General features: G+C 43.4%; 1 protein-coding gene across 1 annotated transcript in view; it reads left to right on the top strand.

The window, feature by feature from the left end:
• The first annotated feature begins 899 nt into the window (after positions 1-899).
• Positions 900-21,044, top strand: part of LOC118391370 (protocadherin-1-like) — a 137,637-nt gene continuing 117,492 nt past the window's right edge. The window contains exons 1-3 of the mRNA XM_035782722.2: positions 900-1,534; positions 12,296-13,117; positions 13,667-15,853. Of these exons, the coding sequence (XP_035638615.1) occupies positions 12,311-13,117; positions 13,667-15,853 (2,994 nt within the window). The 5' untranslated portion in view covers positions 900-1,534; positions 12,296-12,310. The remainder of the gene's footprint in view (positions 1,535-12,295; positions 13,118-13,666; positions 15,854-21,044) is intronic.

Below are 21,044 nucleotides of genomic sequence, written 5' to 3'. Positions count from 1 at the left end.
CAGAAGCTATGATCACTGATGTCAGTGGCAAGGAAGGAGAGTGGGGGGAGGACTGGGAGGCTGGGCTGTTGAGAGAGACATGATTTATAGCCCAAAGCAATGTTATTTAACTAAACCCACCTGCATCTTTTAATTGATAACTCACAGTATTAGGAGTTTGTGAGGTTCAGCAATGCAATGCCTTGGTTAAGAACCTGTTCCAAATGGTCTGTTCACAGAGACCACTGTTGTGCTACCCTTTCATCAAATGGGGACTAGGAGACACATGACTGGGCTATAGATATACTGCCCCAATGAATCATCAAATCAAATAAAGATTCCATGTGTACAGTAGCCTGCCTATTTTCTATTATTTTAGACAAGATGGCAGCATGGTATATTAATTATGTTTCTCCCTATAAACTAGTCACCTCAGGGTGGCGCCAAAAGAGCAAAAAGCACCCATTGTGCTTTTCTCTGTTGAATTGGATTCCATTACACTCAAACTAATGCCAAAAGCTGATAAATTGAATATATCAACAAGTAAATAATCACATATGTGAGTAGAGGTTTTTAGAAGTTTGTGAAAAACATTTATCATGAGGTTATTGACGCATGACATCACACCTGGAACCTATCCATCTGGAAACATCCTTCTGGAGATGGAATATATAACAAATAACTTATGAGCTTAAGTAGCCTAAAATAATCATTCATTTCAGCAACCCTTTGTTTTAACATATAGCCTAGTGTGGAAGTTCCAACATTATGATTTCGGTAGTTGATAAAATCCCAGTGTAAGTCTCAAGTCATTGTCCAGTCTTCAGCCTGTGGCATAAAGTGATGTGGATGAGAAGTTGCTGAGGCTGAGAGCGGTTCCGTGGCTGGAGCTCCACCTCCTCCTACGCTCTGATGCGCGGTCTAGAGAGCAGAGCAAGTGCTGAAAAATTATCCCAACTTGCTTTCTCATAGCAATCGTGCTTCGTTTAGGCTACTCCTCTCGGCGACATATTCCGTTCTGTGATGAAGACAAATTAGTGACATTTTATACGCGTTATACGCGTAAAATATCGTTGAATCTGTATTTCGCAATGGTTGAGAAACTTGTACCATCGTCAAAGATGAGCGCATATCTTCGTTAAGGTGCATTTTTTTTAGAGTAGAGAAAAGCAATTGAACGTCACGGCCAGAATCCCAAAGAGTTCATTACTATTGACTATCTATAAAAACGAAATAAATATATTGATAGATTGATTTGTGGTATTTTCCTCGATCAGAAAAATAGCGTTTTTTTTGCCAGTGGTAACATTGATGGCTGCATAATGACATGGGAATGAATTCCTCGAATTTAAATGACAAGTTATCTATGGTCCTAATGGATTTTCTCTCAACTGGGGATTTTTCTACGTGAAACAGTATTTGAAATCATTAATTGAGACTGAGGTTTGAGGGTTGGATACCTGCCTCTGGGACTACAGAAGGAAAAACAAACCCAGGCAATTTTTGTGTCACGAGGAAGACCACCGGGGAAGAGGATCCTAAGTCTTAGGAAAAGGTAAATATATTTGCATTAAACCAGAATAATGCCATCCATGAGAAATGCTTGTGCAGTATGTCATGTTTAAGCTGAAAGTCAGCCGTTCTTTCTCTATTTCTAAATGGGTTATTATGTTAAGATCATTAATTGCTGTAGGCATAATTGCTAATACATTTGTTTTAGGTCAGCATCTGTGTTATGTCCAAAAACCAAATAACCAAATACTGGTAAACCACCTAGTTCTATACAGATAAGGCTACAGCCAGTCACTAAATAACCTAGTGTACATGTTTACACATTAAAATATTGATAATGCAAACCACTCCCCATTAGTTCGTTTCCCGAGAATCCGATTAAGCAGGTGCAAGAGCTTGAATCAGACACTTGTGTGACTAAAAGCCCTTAAAGGTATGGAGTCATCACTCTACCCCCCCCTCCCAACCCCCCACACCCCACACCCCACTCTCACTTCCCGCAGTGAGGGCAAGAGATCTCCTATCGGTCAGCTCTCTGCAAATACTGACCAGACATACAAACCATATTCGTTTAACATCACCTATCAAGATAACCAGCCCACATATTACAACTAATTTTAACAATAAATTATTTGTTATACATGACTCAAGACGCAGCTCTTCAGTGCATCATTTTATTCTACAGAGACTGGAAGCATTTCATTAGTGATTCACACCTATGCTCTGTCCATACTGTACCTTCATAGGGGCTAACCCTCCCACATATATTGACCAACAATACACATGGGCAGAGTATGGGTAAGGATTTATTCTCTTGGTGATTAGCTAATACATTATTGTTGTCTTGTCAATAGGCATATACAGTCTATAGGCTGGCTACTCAAATCGATATGATGTGTATAAACTAGCTCTACAGGAATTAGTTTAGTCAGAGAATCTAAGGCTGATCTTCCGCTAATTGGTCTTAGATCTTTTCACAATATATTTTTCAGAGCTGTGATTGGGGGCAGAATTGGGCTGCCTGTCGGCTGCATATAGATATTTGTTTGAACTAATTGGTCATTTGACCAATCTGATCAGTACTGAAAAATATCAATATTGGTCCTGTACACAGATTCGCAGATGTTATTGTAGGTGGCGTGAAATGCTTGTGTTTCTAGCTCCAACAGTGCAGTAATACCGAGCAATACACACATAATGCCAAAAATGTGTATATATACAATATACAAATCTGAGTCAGGCACCCCGGAGTCACTTCTTCACTGTTGATGTTGAGACTGGTGTTTTGCGGATACTATTTAATGAAGCTGCCAGTTGAGGACTTGTGTGGCGTCTGTTTCTCAATCTAGGCACTCTAATGTACTTGTCCTCTTGCTCAGTTGTGCACAGGGGTCTCCCACTCCTCTTTCTACTCTGGTTAGAGCCAGTTTGCACTGTTCTGTGAAGGGAGTAATACAACGCGTTGTTTGAGATCTTCCGTTTCTTGGCAATTTCTCGCATATAATAGCCTTCCTTTCTCAGAACAAGAATAGACTGACAAGTTTCCGAAGAAAGTCTTTGTTTCTGGCCATTTTGAGCCTGTAATTGAACCCACAAATGCTGATGCTCAACTAGTCTGAAGAAGGCCAGTTTTATTGCTTCTTTAATCAGGACAACAGTTTTCAGGATATGGTAAGAGCCAGATGCAGACCGTGTCGAAGTAACAATATTTATTACAGCAACAGAGGCAAAGGTACACAATGGCAGGCAGGCTCAGGGTCAGGTCAGGCAGAGATCGGAAATCCATATAAGGGCAATGGTACAGGACGGCAGGTAGGGTCAAGGGCAGGCAGAATGTTCAGGGTCAGGAAATGCAAGGGTCAATAACCAGGAGGGTGAGAAAAAGAGTCTCGTAAAAGACAGGTGCTGACAGGACAAACGCTGGTAAGCTTGAGAAACAAGACGAACTGGGAACAGACAAACCGATAACACAGGTGTAAATAAACAGGAGATAATGGGGAAGATGGGCGACACCTGGAGGGCGGTGGAGACAATCGCAAAGACAGGTGAAACAGATCAGGGCGTGACAGTGCAAACATAATTGCAAAACGGGTTTCTAAAGATCAATTAGCCTTTAGAAATGATAAACTTGGATTAGCTAACACAACGTGCCATTGGAACACAGGAGTGATGGTTGCTGATATTGGGCCTGTGTTGATATTCCATAAAAAATCTGCCGTTTTCAGCTACAATAGTAATTTACAACATTAATGATGTCCACACTTTATTCAAGGACATTTCTTGGTGACCCCCAACTTTTGAATGGTAGTGTAGGTGTGTGTGTGTGTTTATTATATTATATATATATATATATATATATATATATATATATATTGTCATATACATAAGTCGCTTCCTCTCCTTGTTCTGGCGGCGTTCGGCAGTCGACTTCACCGGTCTTCTAGCCATCGCCGATCCACTTTATATTTTCCATTTGTTTTGCCTTGTTTTTTCCGCACACGTGTATTTAAACCTCTGTTCCCCCCATGTCTGTGTGTGGAATTGTTTGTTGTTACGTGTATGTGTACATCAGACTGGTTTGCGCCGGGTTATGTCAACCCGTATTTGTTTATTGTTCTTAGTGCCGTATGTCTGTTCGCCATAATAAAAGGCTCCGTTTGCTACCCAATTCTGCTCTCCTGCACCTGACTTACCTGCAGCCGGTTACGCATATATATATATATATATATATATATAGCAAACAAAGAAACATCCCTTTTTCAGGACCCTGTCTTTCAAAGACAATTTGTTAAAATCCAAATAACTTTGCAGATCTTCATTGTAAATGGTTTAAACACTGTTTTCCATGCTTGTTCAATGAACCATAAACAATTAATGAACATGCATCTGTGAAATGTTCGTTAAGACACTAACAGCTTACAGACAGTAGGCACTTAAGGTCACAGTTATGAACACTTAGGACACTAAAGAGGCCTTTCTACTGACTCTGAAAAATACCAAACGAAAGATGCCCAGGGTCCCTGCTAATCTGTTTGAACGTGCCTTAGGCATGCTGCAAGGAGGCATGAGGATTGCAGATGTGGCCAAGACAATAAATTGCAATGACCGTACTGTGAGATGCCTAACATAGTGCTACAGGGAGACAGGATGGACAGCTGATCATCCTCGCAGTGTTAGACCACGTATGACAACACCTGCACAGGATTGGTACATCCGAACATCACACCTGCGGGACAGGTACAGGATGGCAACAATAACTGCCCGAGTTACACCAGGAAGGCACAATACCTCCATCAGTGCTCAGCCTGTCCTCAATAGGCTGAGAGAGGCTGGACTGAGAGATTGTAGGCCTGTTGTAAGGCATATCCTCATCAGACATCACCGGCAACAATGTCGCCTATGGGCACAAACCCACCGTCGATGGACCACACAGGACTGGCAAAAAGTGCTCTTCAATGATGAGTCGCACTTTTGTCTCACCAGGGGTGATGGTCGAATTTGTGTTTATTGTCAAAGGAATGAGCGTTACACCAAGGCATGTACTCATGTGGTACCCTTCCTGCTTGCTCATCCTGACATGACCCTCCAGCAAGACATTTCCACCAGCCACACTGCTCGTTCTGTGTGTGATTTCCTGCAAGACAGGAATATCAGTGTTCTGCCATGGCCAAATAAAATAAAATAAAATGTTATTTGTCACATACACATGGTAAGCAGATGTTAATGCGAGTGTAGCAAAATGCTTGTGCTTCTAGTTCCGACAATGCAGTAATAACCAACAAGTAATCTAACCAACAAGTAATCTAACTAACAATTCCAAAACTACTGTCTTATACACAGTGTAAGGGGATAAAGAATATGTACATAAGGATATATGAATGAGTGGGTGGACCAGGGGTGGAAAAACCTTGGATCTCAATCCCATTGAGCACATCTGGGACCTGTTGGATCGGAGGGTGAGGGCTAGGGCCATTCCCCCCAGAAATGTCAGGGAAATTGCAGGTGCCTTGGTGGAAGAGTGGGGTAACATCTGCACTGCAGTACTTAATGCAGCTGTTGACCACACCAGATACTGACTGTTACTTTTGATTTTTACCCCCTCCTTTGTTGAGGGACACATTATTCAATTTCTCTTAGTCACATGTCTGTGGAACTTGCTCAGTTTGCCTCAGTTGTATAATCTTGTTATATTCATACACATATTTACACATATTTACGTTTGCTGAAAATAAACGCAGTTGACAGTGAGAGGACGTTTCTTAAAAAAAAATATCTATTTTTAAATGTCACCTTTATTTAACCAGGTAGGCTAGTTGAGAACAAGTTCTCATTTGCAACTGCGACCTGGCAAAGATAAAGCAAAGCAGTGTGACACAGACAACAACACAGAGTTACACATGGAGTAAACAATAAACAAGCCAATAACACAATAGACAAGTCAATGACACAGTAGAAAAAATTAAGTCTATATACAGTGTGTGCAAAAGGCATGAGTTAGGCAATACATAGGTAATAGGAGTGAATAATTACAATTTAGCAGATTAACACTGGAGTGATAAATGAGCAGATGATGTGCAGGTGGAGATACTGGTGTGAAAAAGAGCAGAAAAGTAAATAAAATAAAAACAGTATGGGGATGAGGTAGGTAGAATGGGTGGGCTATTTACAGATGGACTATGTACAGCTGCAGCGATCGGTTAGCTGCTCAAATAGTTGATTTTTGCAATTCGTTCCAGTCACTGGCAGCAGAGAACTGGAAGGAAAGGTGGCCAAATGAGGTGTTGCCTTTGGGGATGATCAGTGAGATGTGCCTACTGGAACGTGTGCTACGGGTGGGTGTTGTTATCGTGACCAGTAAACTGAGATAAGGCAGAGCTTTACCTAGCATAGATTTATAGATGACCTGGAGCCAGTGGGTCTGGCGACGAATATGTGGAGAGGGCCAGCCGCCTAGAGCATACTGGTTGCAGTGGTGGGTGGTATAAGGTCATTTGGTAACACAATGGATGGCACTGTGATAGACTGCATCCAGTTTGCTGAGTAGAGTGTTGGAAGCTATTGTGTAGATGACATCGCCGAAGTCGAGGATCAGTAGGATAGTCAGTTTTACTAGGGTAAGTTTGGCGGCGTGAGTGAAGGATGCTTTGTTGCGAAATAGAAAGTCGATTCTAGATTTGATTTTGGATTGGAGATGTTTAATATGAGTCTGGAAGGAGAGTTTACCGTCTAGCCAGACACCCATGTATTTATAGTAGTCCACATATTCTAGGTCGGAAAGTCACTGAAGTAACACTGCAAAGGAATATACATTTTGTCCTAAATGCATAGCCTTATGTTTTGGGCCAATCCAACACATCATTGAGTAACTACCTCCTTATTTTCAAGCATGGCGGTATCTGCATTATGGTATGGGTATGTTTGACTTTGGCACAGACTGGGGAATATTTAGGATGAAAAGAAACGGAATGGAGCTAAGCACAGACAAAAATCCAGGAGGAAACCTGCTTCATTCTGCTTTACACCAGAAACTGAGAGAGGATTTCACCTTTCAGTAGGACAATAACCAACATCAAAAAGCCAAATCTACACTGGAGTTGCTTACCACGAAGACACAGAATGTTCCTGAGTTGTGACTTAAATCTGCTTGGAAATCTACGGCAAGAATTGAAATGTCCTGTCTAGCCATGGAATTTCTTTCCTTCTTAATGCATTTGAGCCAGTCAGTTGTGTTGTGACAAGGTAGGGGTGGTATACAGAAGATAGCCCTATTTGGTAAAAGACCAAGGCCATATTATGGCAAAAACAGCTTGATGGTGTTGATGTAAGCCATGACCAGCCTTTCAAAGCACTTCACTGCTACGGACGTGAGTGCTACGTGTCGATAGTCATTTAGGCAGGTTACCTTGGTGTTCTTGGGAAAAGGGACTATGGTGGTCTGCTTGAAACATGTAGGTATTGCAGACTCGGTCAGGGACAGGTTGAAAATGTCAGTGAAGACACTTGCCAGTTGGTCAGTGCGTGCTCTGAGTACATGTCCTGGTAATCCATCTGGCCCTGCGGCCTTGTGAATGTTGTTTAGTTCCATTACCTTCGCTTTCTTGGGAACAGGAACAATGGTAGACATCTTGAAGCAAGTGGGGACAACAGACTGGGATATGGAGAGATTGAACATGTCCCTAAACACTCCAGCCAGCTGATCTGCACATGCTATGAGGATGTGGCTTTGGATGCCATCTAGGCTGGCAGCCTTGTGAGGCTTAACCCGCTTCAATTACTTACGCACGTCGGCCACGGACAATGAGAGAACACAGTCCTCGTGGATTGCGGGTACCCACGTCGGTGGTTCAATTTGAAAAGATCTGATGTGATTGGTCAAAAGACCAATTAGTGGGGAAAAAAATAGCGGTATTGGGCTGCCTGTGTAAGCGGAGCCTGAATGAAGCAACTGACAGACTTGTGGTGTTGGGTTCCCTTTTCAACCATTGTGTTTAAAACATATTTTATGTGTTTATTGGTAAGCTGCTTCTGGTATGTTTTAGAGTTAGATGAGCTGATAAAGTTCTGTGTTTGTGTACATATTATACAGTATGTGAGGTATGGGTATAGCTTGAAGCTAAAGCCAGGGTTTTCATTGTCGGCCATTCAAACCTGTTGATTCAATCAGACTGCCATTCCCCTGATGTGTTATCTTCAGCCATTGATTCATTAAATGTTTTAGCATTTCCATCCATCTCAAAAGCATCACTGAACTACAGTCCATATTTGTGTCAGACAGTATGTCTTGAAAGGCTTTGCGGGACGAAGGCTTACCATATGAAAACAAACTAAATTTGACATGCTTATTCATGATTTAATTCAATCTTTCAATGATTGATTTACTCAACTTTGAGCTACACACATTCTTATAATTCAGTACTGTGTGTTTGTGACAGGGTGATTTAAACTCTACTATTTCTAAGGTAACAGGGTGATTTAAAGAGAAATGTGTTGCCATGTGGTATAAAGCCAAGGAATGAAAACCGTTAGTTCCATAGCAATATAGGCCTACTGTATATTTGGAATGCAATCATTGTGAAGCAGAGGAATGATGAGTCAGTTAATGATGCGTAGCTGGTGAGGCTCATCCCATAACCTGTTGATGATCATGATCTTTCAGTGAACAGGCTGTGGGGGAAGAGAAAAGGTCACTGCCACACGGAAGACAGATGTCACCAGAATGGCTTGTACAAGCTGTTGATAAAAGCTGCTCGTGTTGCAGCTGATAATGAAAATAGCTGACAAACATCAGGATAAGATCATTTTCATTTCTATAATTTTTCGCTGCATGCCGAAGGTTATAATCTCTATGGCATTTTGATGAATGGAGAGACATGATTTCAGAGCACAACTCAACACACAGAATCGTTGGGTTGCTTTTCTGACCCAGTAATGGCTATTGCTATGGTTGAAATTATTCAACATGGTCTGAGTAGCTGATATTCTTCTTCAAATATTTTGTCTCACTCAATATGATAGAAATCCACTTTTAAACAGATTCTGAACTCTGGGACTATGTTTTATTAATATTTACTTGTAAAACAGCTGGAACTGCATGAGTAATTTAATATCACAATTTCATGAGATTTTGTTTATTTATTTTATTTGGTGAATATCACACAAGCCATTTCCCTCATTACCCGCTCTGGCTTTTCCACAATTCCAGTGCTGTTGAACTCACCCTCTGTTGAAGGGATGCTCCCAATTTGCAGTGCTGCGGCCCTCAAAAACACGCTTCATTGCAGTCCAGGTTGAGTTGTAATTGTGTTTCTGCTCTTATCTGTTATATGAAAGCGTATAGACTCTTATCTGAAATGGAAACTAGGCTTAGACTCTTCAGTGGAATAGAGTCCACTCATAGGTATGAGTAAACTATGTTTGTTACTTGGTGTAGCCTATAGCCTCTAATCTGGAATTGAGGGTTCCATAGACTATCTGACAATGAATGTGTGACTATAATCCGAGTTGCTACTGTCCACACACTCATACAGAATACAATGTTTGTGTACCTGATCTGGAGTAGAGACTGTTGAAAGACTATTGTTGTAATTATCTCCTTGTAAGTGATGATGTGATCACTTCTAATGAGTGTTTGGAGAGTCTCTTATCTAAAGGGAAGTGTGGTTGATGCTTTATTACGGAGACTTTAAATTACCTCTTAGAGACATTCATTCACTGTATGGAGACCCCTGACACTTATTGGGGGTGGGTATTATAGGATTTAGCTTAATTTAGAGGGTAGTATTTATTTATTAGGATTTATTTTAGATCTCTTTGGATCTGTTTTAGACAAGTCATCCAAGAAGCTTTTGAATTATTATCACGTTAGCTAATACAGTACTGTCGTTCTGGATATTAGGCCTATTGTTTGCAAATGGATGGCTGACTTGGAGGACGATGAGGCTTGTTTATGATTACTATTAGGTCTATCTACAAAAGGCATAGAGGCCATCTTGTTTAGATCTTTCTAGTACAGTAGCTCAGTTCACTGCAGCTCTCATCATGCTCCTTAGTAAAGTAAATGGACGGTGGGACGAACGGAGACCGATCCACAGTCCCCTCCCTGATTTTCATTGTTGGGGACAACAATTTTTAAGGAGATTGTATTGGATCATAACTTTTGAACTTGTTGACTGTCTTTATCAGCGAGGGTGGATATGGAGGATGATAATGCACTTTAAATTACCTAGCTCTCTTTGTCTTTAAATTTGTCTCCACATTGTCACCGCATGGTCTATATCAGGCTAGAAAAGTAATATCTTCTCTGATCTCCTCCGATTGAATTTATATGTTACATCTCAATAGATTGCAACATATTTAGTTTGTGTGTAGTTGTAGTCTATGCTTTAAAAAATTGTGCTTTACATTGTACTTTCTAATCATGTTTTTACCTCACAAGCTATCATTCAATCCACATTGATTGGAGGCTGCCCTGCAAATGTAAAAAGGGACACATCAATAACTAAGCAATTAGCGCATCAATAACCTGCACTTCCAATCTTATTGGATCCAGAATAATTGGATTTCTAATTGGATTTCTATACATGCTTGTGTTTTGCTGTTTAGTTTGAACACGTATTTGCTTTGCTCTGCTTTGGAACAATGTTACATGCACGCAGGTGTAGAATTCTGACATACACTGCTAGAACTCTCACACAGAAAATAATTAAAGTCTAAAGTTTGCAGCCCCCAAAAATAGTAAATTCTTTAGCTTTGAGAATATGGATCAAAGCAGAAGTTAAACTAGTGGGTAGTGAGTAATGAGGAGGCATAGCAGGTTAGAAATAAAACATGAACATTACAATGTGTAAATCAGGCCATAACAGCAGAGTAGGATGGATTTCTCATCAGCTCTAAAGTAAAGCTATATTTTGTGATAAGGCATAGGCCAGGCCTGCTAATCTGCAACATGTTCCACATGAAGCCAAACAATGGTGTGCAGCTGCCTCTGGGAGACTCTGGGTGCTGCACCTGGAGTCTTGGGTGGAACAGACCTCTCTAGTATCGCTCTAGTATTTGATCAGTCCAATTCTGAAGCTTTCAGTCTCGTTGTTACATCATGTCTTCGAGGTTAAGAAACATAATGTGTGTTTTTTTCCAACGGTGTTGGATCTTTTCTGTGGTGTTGGGTCCACAAGCTGCTTCTGTACACATTTAATGATGTCTAGGAAGCTCTCTAACCTTGAACCATCACACTCTTCTAGCTCTTTAAGGCTTGTGCATTGGATCTGCATTGTATTGTACAGCTGCTGTAATGTACACTGGGCCTCTTTCACTTTACTTACTTTCACTTCTGTGTAAGCTCTGGAAATCAAATGTTTCAATACTGGCTTTTGTAATTTTTGATATCCTCAGCACTGTGCTGAAGATCTGTCTTAGTGAATGAAAACAGTATCAAACTGCTGCAATAGCTACATTTTCAATGGGTTTAATGAATGTGGCAAAAAATTGAGGGCAAATCATCAGAAATTCTGAGCTGCTGTTACAGTGGGGCAAAAAACAATTTAGTCAGCCACCAATTGTGCAAGTTCTCCCACTTAAAAATATGAGAGAGGCCTGTAATTTTCACCATAGGTGCACTTCAACTATGACAGACAACATGAGAAAAAAAATCCAGAAAATCACATTGTAGGATTTTTAATGAATTTATTTGCAAATTATGGTGGAAAATAAGTATTAAGTATTAAGTAGGTCGGGGTGTGATTTGTGTGGGCATTATAGTTTTTCTATTTCTTTGTTGGCCGGGTATGGTTCCCAATCAGAGGCAGCTGTCTATCATTGTCTCTGATTGGGGTTCATACTTAGGGAGCCTTTTTTCCCACCTTAGTTCGTGGGATCTTGTTTTTGTGTAGGGCCTGTGAGCACTCCAGTCGTTACGTCTCGTTTGCTGTTTATTATTTTTGTTGATGAGTTTCATTTTAATAAACATGTGGAACTCTATGCACGCTGTGCCTTGGTCCGCTCATTTCAACGAACGTGACAGTTCATTGCTCTCTTTTTGTTCCCAGTACAGCACTAAAATGAGGAGAAAATCTCCAACATCTGAACCATTGTGTTTCAATAAATGCAAAGATTTGCATTTTGGAAAAGGCCCTGTTATATATACAATTTTGAGAGTCAAACATTTTTACAGTGACAATGGTGCTTGGGAGAAAACATGTTGTACTGCATGTATAACTGTTGTTTTCAGAGCACATTAAATATGTCTGATAAACCCTTAAACCCAAGTAAAAATGTAAGTGTTCTTTTTTTCCCTCTTTCTTTGCAGGATAGTAATCTGGTGATGGACTTCATGGAACTGCACATGGGAGCGGTTTTGTTGTGGGTCCTGGTGTTGGATTTCTGTGGTTGGGCTGAGGCTGGTATCCTGTACCGTGTCCAGGAGGAGCAGCCGCCCAGCACGCTGATAGGCAGCCTGGCATCAGACCAGGGCCTGCCAGACTCTGGTCACCTTTACAAGCTAGAGGTGGGCGCTCCATACCTGCGTGTAGATGGGAAGACAGGGGACATCTTTACCACAGAAATTCCCATAGACAGGGAGACACTGAGAGCCTGCCGCAGCATGGTCAGGGGCAAACCCTGCTTCCTGGAGTTTGAAGTGTCTGTCACAGATCTGATCCACAACCAAAGCCCCAGGCTCATCGAGGGTCGCATCGAGGTCCAGGACATCAATGACAACACTCCGCAATTCCCCTCCCCCGTGCTCACAATCTCTGTCCCAGAAAACACCCACATGGGGGCGCTGTTCTCCATCCCCCTGGCCACAGACAGGGACTCGGAGAGGAACAAGGTGGCCGACTACGCCCTAACCGCGGGGCCAGATGCAGCGACTCTCTTTGGCCTGCAAGTGGCAGAGGACAGGGGAGAGAAACTGCCCCAACTCATCGTCCTGGGAAGTCTGGACCGGGAGCTCAAGGACAGTTACGACCTGAACATTAAGGCTGTGGATGGAGGTAACCCCCAGCGCTACAGCAGTGCCTTGCTGAGAGTGGTGGTTGCTGACGCAAACGACAATGCGCCAAAGTTTGACAAGGCCACGTATGAGGCTGAAGTGTCAGAAAACAGCCCCGTGGGACATTCCGTGTTGCAGGTAAAACGTTTAAATCTTGTGTGATCAGTGTGTTGTGTACGCTACTGTATAGATTTATACAACTCTTACTATGAGAAGACATAGTGGTTTGTATATCCACAAATCATTAGGATCTGGCATGTAGTGCTGGGTTTCTAAGCTTTACCATGATGAAATGCCTGAATTTACATGTTCTCAGAATGGCATCTTATTGAACTGTTGCCAAAAGCAGCAGAGGCAATTTATTGAAAGTTTTTTGAACAAGTAGCCCACTCAGGAATTGTTCTTCCTGAGTGGGTGTTTTGGTTTACAGTTTTTGAGCTGAAATAAAACCTCAGTTGACATTTGCATCCTTTACAAGCATGTGTCTCTGAAGCTGAGATGGTGTGTTTACATATTATGGCAAAATATTTTTAATATGCACATTTAGAAGCCCTTATCTCCCACCTGCTGTAAGCTAACTTCAATGACAAACCTAAACCCCTTACCCATACCTCCATTTGCTAACATAATCCCTGAATTCTTACCCTTATTCCAACGTTTTACATAATCCCTTGTCTCTGATTGCAGGTGAAAGCCAATGACTCTGACATGGGCCCCAATGGAGAGATAGAGTATACGCTACACCAGGCATTAGACCCAGTGCCAAAACTCCTGCGAATTGATCGTTCCACTGGCATCATCTATGTCAAAGGACTTTTGGATCGGGAAGAAATCAGCGATTTGACATTTTACGTAGTGGCCAGAGACAAAGGTCCCCAACCCAAAAGTTCCAAGACCTTTGTTACTATCGAGGTGACTGACCAGAACGACAATTCCCCTGCTGTGGAGATCCGTGGGATTGGCCTGGTGAGCCACAGTGACGGTGTGGCCAACATATCAGAGGACATGCCCGTGGGCACGGCGGTGGCCTTGGTCCAGGTGTCTGACAGGGACGAGGGGGAGAATGCAGTGGTCACCTGTGTGGTGGCAGGGGACGTGCCTTTCCAGCTGCGCCCGGCCAGTGAATCGTCCACTGACAACAAGAGAAAATATTTCCTGCAGACCACCACCCCACTGGACTATGAGAAGGTAAGGGAATACCGTGTGGAGATTGTGGCTGTTGATTCTGGCAATCCAGCTCTCTCCAGTACTAACTCATTAAAGGTGCAGGTGACTGATGTTAATGACAACTCTCCAGTGTTTTCCCTGACCCTGTTCGAGGTTAACTTTACAGAGGAGAACCAGCCAGGGGACAAGGTTGTGGACGTGGTTGCCACAGACCCTGACAGTGGCACTAATGCAGAGCTTGTCTATAGCATCGTAGCAGACACATCTACTAGAGGCCTGTTTGAGATTGACCCTGACTCAGGGGAGGTGAGGGCACAAAGCCCTCTGGACAGAGAACATAGAGCGCATTATGAGTTCAGGGTCACCGCAGCCGATAAAGGCTCCCCCAGTCACAGAGGAACAGCCACGGTCGTGGTCAATGTGCTGGACCGCAATGACAACGACCCTAAGTTCATGCTGAGTGGCTACAGTTTCTCTGTTCTGGAGAACATGCCCCCACTCAGCGCTGTTGGGATGGTGACGGTGCTGGACATAGATCAGGGAGAGAACGCAAGAGTGCAGCTCTCTGTGGAGCCAGACGGAGGAAGGTTTGTGGTTCAGAACGGAACAGGAACCATCCTGTCCAGCATCTCCTTTGACCGGGAAAAGGAGAGCAGCTTCAGCTTCCGTTTGAAGGCCGTGGATGGGGGAGAGCCTCCCAGGTCCTCCTATGTAGGCATTACCATCAATGTCCTGGATGAAAACGACAATGATCCTGTGGTCACCAAGCCCTCCAACTCCTCCTTCAGACATCTGTCCCCTCTAGGTTCCCCAGACAGCCGTGTGGAGCTAGTGGAAGCTGAAGACCTGGACACTGGGCCCAATGCAGAGCTGGTCTTCAGCATCACTGGTGGAAACCCTTATGAACTCTTCAGCATCTCCTCCACTACTGGGGAGATCACCCTGGCCAAGGAGCTGACCCAGAAACATGGTGGGCTCCATCGCCTGGTGGTTAGGGTGAGTGACAGAGGCAAGCCTGCACGCCACACTACTGCCCTGGTGCACATCTTCGTCAATGAGACCATCTCTAATGTCAGCCTGGTGGAGGCACTGGTGGGACACAGTCTCTACACGCCTCTGGAGACAGACATCGCTGGTGACCCTGACTACGGCCTTGCCGCCCAGCGCAGTAACATCCTGTACGGCAGCCTGGCTGGAGTGGCAGGCGTTGTCATGGTGATTGTGGTGGTGGTGTTTATCCGCCACCGCATTCAGAGGGAGACGAAGAGTGGCTACCAGGCTGGCAAGAAGGAGACCAAGGACCTTTACACCCCCAAGCAGGGCCCCAAGAACGGCAAAGGCAAGAAGGGCAGGAAAGGAAAGCCCTCTAAGTCCCCCAAGCCCTTGGGAGAGGAGGAAGAGGTCAGCCTCCAGAAGAGTCTCAAGTTCAACCTGGATGGGGTCAACGACAGCCCCAGGATCCACCTGCCCCTGACATATCCCCCAGGTAGCCCTGACCTGGGCAGACACTACCGCTCCAACTCTCCCCTGCCCTCCATCCAGCTGCAGGCCCAGTCACCGTCGGCCTCCCAGAAGCATCATGTGGTCCAGGACCTCCCTGCCACTAACACCTTCGTAGGGATTGGAGGAGATGACAACTCAACAGGTTCAGACCAGTACTCGGATTATAGCTACAAGGCCAGCCAGCCAAAGTACAACAGCAAACAGGTAAGAGTCAGTTTATTTATTATTGTCTCTGACAATGGTAGGTATTTAAGGCTATTGATGGGGGTCTTACGCTTGGAAATTCCAGCAGAAAAATTATCAAGCAGTACTTTCAGAATGCTCTTGGCTGACTGCTTTTTACCGCTTGATTTACACACACAATCAGTACTTTAAAAAGGCTTTAGCAATTAGGATAATGTACATTCACTTTCAGGGAGAAAGGGCACAAGAAATACCTTTTGGTCTCTTTTAGGGAGGTGGAGCGGAGCCTGCCTCTCCTGCCTCTTCTCTCCCCTTTTCCCCTGGGTTCATTAAGCTAGCTGGTGAACAGAGGAGGTGAGGAAGAGGGCGAGGTCCATGTCTGAGTGACTTACTCTTACACTTCTGCCTGACCTCGTGCCCTGCAGACCATACAGGTCACATGTTCTTATCTTCACACTGCACTTATCTTCACACTTCACACTGCCTAGGCTAGGCTCTGACCCTTCTACCATTTCCATGGAAACATAAGTATTAATTGGCTCAGAGAGGATTAGAATGCAAAAATAAATTAGGGACAGTATGTCTATCCTTGTGCATACTGTATGTACTGATTGTGTGCGTCTCTTCAAGTCTATTAGCTTAACCTCCGTGGTACAGTATGTTCAAGAATTGATCCTATTGTTAAGGGGAAATGGGTGACTGGGCTCTTTATATGTGTGTGACACTCTAGCCCAGTCAGTTACCACTGGTTAGCTAGTGGCTGGTTGGTAGTTTCAGCAGATGTTGTCTGACAGTTTGGCCGATTGCAAGCCCCTGTGGGCGAAGAGAGTTAGAAGAGAGAACAGCCACCCACTGTCACCACTGTGTCAGTGATGGACAGCATATGTGAGCAAAGTGACAATGGAATGCAGCCCAGCAGTGGGTTTGTTTGTTTGGGTCTATGTGAGTACGTCTGTGTCGAGGTAGGTTTTGGGTATATCTGAGGAAATAAATGTCTAGTCCAGCTACACGCTACTGCTACTGTGTTTTGTGCACCTGTGCATCACGCTAGCCTCTCCATCTCGGTGTTTGTGTTTCTCTGCGTGACTGTGTATAGTGTTTCGAGATGTGTGTGATTTGATTGACAGGTCGCTTTAAAAACACGGACAGATGAGGAAACTCATGTGACATACCTTAGCAGATGTTACCTCCATGTATGGCATCCCCATCACATCAGGAAGAACAGATTTACCCAAATAAATAATTAAGTCGCTGCCTAGCGGAGTGACAAGTGTGGTGTGGAGAGCTTACTCTAGTCATCCAGGCTGCTCTCAACAATGACTCACATTTTCAGTGAAGATGTGCTCAGGTGTCTGAGCTTCTCAAAGATGTTGGCAGTGTTGAATGTAAGCACACTGGTGCTGCCATTCTCTGTCAGCACATATTTATATCTCTGGTGGTTTCACCTCTTCTCTATTTAACTCCAAAACTGGATGCAGGGCAAGCATGTATGACATGGAGGATGATATCTAAGAGTAAACAACCACTTCATTTTCCAGTGACATGATCTGAAGCCTATACAGAGCTGTGTGAGATGTTATGGCAAGGTGGGATCTTACGATTGGGTTGAGGGATATGTATCTATGGGTTTTCCCAACACGCTCTCCCTCATTCTAAATGTGTGAAATTATGTGGTGGTTAACGGGGAGACCACTAGCTCACATTGAGCCCAGAGTGTTTATAATTAGCCCAGTCGGGCCAAAGATCTGACACCTTTTCTTTCAAATAGCATTTTAATGATGTGTCCCTCCTCCGTAGGAGAGAAATAACCAGTGTGAGAGATATTAGCACACAGAGAAAGATCAAGGGAAAGGCCTTCCCAGTTCATTTGTAAGTGGGCGTGAGGAGCGCTTGTGAAGCCGTAAATCTGTACTTAAATTAAATCCACGCAATTAAAATGCCTTATTAGTCAGAGATAGCTAAATGTTGTCCCCCTGTGGGGCTCCGCCTTCATCTCGGCCACTGCAACGGGCAGCTCCCTAACTCCATCTTCAGCCAACCTGAAGGATTCTCAGAGAGGATTCAGGGCTAGCCTTAATTAACCCTACTTTATTATTAAACTGGCCATGCACTGGGTGTACTCTAGGCATCCCTGTGAGCTAGGATTACCCCAGTTTGAGTTCGCTATCTGAGAGGTGAATAGATGCATTTCAAGGGGCGAGGCCAGAAGCAGAATCTCCTCTCCATCTCCTCAGATGTTTTACAATGCCGTCACGCCTAATACTCTGTTTACCACTTTCTCTCTTTCTGAGACCACAGAAACTCTCAGTTCAGAGCAAATCCATGCCATCCATGATGTAGACTTTCCCTCTCTTCTGCTCTCTCTTACTCTCTCTTTCGCTCAACCCCCCACCCGCCCACCCTCTCTCTCGATCCATCCATCTGGATAGCACCCTTATCAGACACACACAGTGCAGAGACATCTTCTACTATCTGATTCAAAACACTACCAGACATTTCCCACTAACATCCTATGTAGCAGGAAACAATGTAGAATTAGGAGGAAGTATTTCATAGCAGACCAAGACCCTAATTTACCCTGAGTGGAAAGACAGATCAATTGTCAGCAAATATTTTGTTAGTACATACTGGAGAGAGAGATGTCCCAGTGAGGGAAATTCACCAGGTAATGATTCATTCTAATACACCTGGAGCCACAGCAAGCCTCCCACTGGGGTGATGGAGTCAACACAGTGAGGACAAGGAGGAAAGCAGAAAAACAAACGACTTCAATTAGCACACTGACTCTAATGAAATTGAGGGTCTTCGAACCGGGACATAGGGATTGATTTAATTGACATAGCATTCTTAGACAGAATAGTCGAGGCTTGCCATCTGAGACTGGTTGGCCTGGCCTTGTATTAAGGGATTGGCAAATGTGGATGACCTCAGAGATTGACTTGCCGGGGATGGTTGGTCTCGGGGATGGTTGGTCTCGGAGACCCTATATTGGGTGTGGATGGTGAGAATGTAAAGTGAAATCACAGTGCACTCTGCACTGCCGCTATGTTGAAGTGAGCAATTTACAACTAACTTTCCTTTGATTACCTGTTATGAGAGATTACAGCTGGAGACCAAGTGAGTCTCCCAGGGCACAGTCAAACCCACAGCCTAGCCAGAGCAAATGTACAGACAGGTTGTCATGGTAACTTATATGTGGCACCTGTACACAGGAAAAATGACGATGATAATGATCTTCAAGCCCAATGTGCCCCCTTATAATATGACTTCCTTTTCCCCATGTTGATTGGATCAAATTTCCTGGCAATTCAGGCAGAATAATATTAGAAAGTGACACTCTCCCAGCATCTATCTGAAACTAAATTAAAGCTAAGCCTTTGGTTGCCTATGTTCCATTCTCATTTCTCTGCAGACAGATGCTTTCTGTGGGCTGCCCATGGTCAGATTCCCACTTTTATGTAAAAATACAAAGAGAAGCTCCTTTAGGTAAAACTCTGTGGAGGCTCAGGTCCCTGATGGCATTGCCTTTAGCTCAGATATTTTATCACCACACATCCCAGCCTCCTTACCTTCTGCCAGGCGGATTAGTGCTTTTATCAATAAGCAGCTTAGCGCCAAAGCGTCCCTCAATAATGTGCCACAGTATTTTCTCTACTGCTGGTTTAACTTCTAGACTCCTCTCTCGTCCCCATCTCCCTCTATCTTCCTCTCTTTCTCTTGCACTCTTCCTTCTCTCTCTTCCTCACTTTTTCTAACTCTGAATATTGTTCATTCTCCTCTCGTCTGTAACTTGGAGCAGTATGAAATCTGTGTATTGTGTAACTAAGCTAATTTTCAAAAGAGAACTGTTTTCTTAAGGCCAGATAGCTATCGTGTTTACTTAGTCAGTGAACGCGCTCCCATCTCTGCAGTGAGGGAATTGAAAAAGATAAAAACCCAGACTAGACTGTCTCTAACCAAGCATCAGGATGGTGCATGCCAATGGAAACATACAGAACCTCCAGAATGTTTAACATTGCAGAGGTGTTTTATCCCTTGTACACAGAGAGAGTGATGGAGAGGGGAGAGAGACGGGGGGGGTGGGATGAGACGAGGGGTGAATGAGTGAGAGGTGGAAAAAAAGGAAGAAAGAGGGAAGGGTGTGTATTTGTCTACAGGTCATATTAGGAACTCAGACAGAGACAGAAAAGTGGGGAGGAAAACAACAGACCCGTCCGACATGTAACCCCATTAGAGGTCCTGTATAGAGCACCATAAAATCCATTTAGACCCATTAGGAAAGTATACAGTCACACATACACCTTGAAGGCCACTCAGCCACAGAGGTGCCCAGTTACACAGATTCAATCAAGCTTATTTATTTAATTGTAGATTTAAATGTCATATTTTGCATAATACCCAAGTCAGCATAAGGCTATATTTCACTGGAAATCTTTACACCCAATGGATTTGATTCATTATGCTGTGGTATCTGATTACATGAGGCTCATTTTAATACATATTTATTAATATGATAATACCAATTTATACAATGTTTCAATAAGTTAGCCAGGACATAGATTGTTTGCAGTAATTGTTGTGATGTCGATTTTATTGGTAACCGTTATGCACATGACTGATTCGTTTTCTCATGTGTTTACAGTGTTTTTATCTCTGAAGTTGATTACATATTCTTCATTAAGGCTGATTTGCTTTCATGAGGTCTGGGCTTGGCAGCAACTTCGGTTATATGAGGTGCCCGTAGTAAAACGTCATGTAACCAAGAAAAAAATACCCAACATTAAAGATGAATGACATGAATAATGTAATATACTCTGTCTTAAAAGCAGAACAGAATGCATCAGAAATAGTGTATTGTGTGCTTGTCCTGAAGTTTACCCCACTTAACTGCACTCCAACATACAGCACCTCCACTAGCATCTCCTCTAGCACCTCCTCTCTGTACTCATTTCTGGGGGAACACTGTATGCAGCTGTGAGGGCTCTGCCTCTCGAGTGATTAGTGCAATGCTAATTACGTTTGACGAGTTTGACCCAAATCTTTGAAAGGCAGACGTGTTTTAGGCAGCGATTGGGAATTTCTAAATCCAAAATAGCTGATTCCCTGACTTGGCCGTAAATGATTGTTTCCTGGTGCATCGCTGTGGATAATGATCCACTGTTCAAAATCACCCAAAATCCCTGAAAAAAACCCACTCTTCAATAAGTAATTG

This window comes from Oncorhynchus keta, chromosome 12 (assembly GCF_023373465.1).
Source record: "Oncorhynchus keta strain PuntledgeMale-10-30-2019 chromosome 12, Oket_V2, whole genome shotgun sequence".
NCBI classification, from domain to species: Eukaryota; Metazoa; Chordata; class Actinopteri; order Salmoniformes; family Salmonidae; genus Oncorhynchus; species Oncorhynchus keta.
Note: the sequence above shows the minus strand (reverse complement) of the source record. Positions and strands in the feature narration are given on the sequence as shown.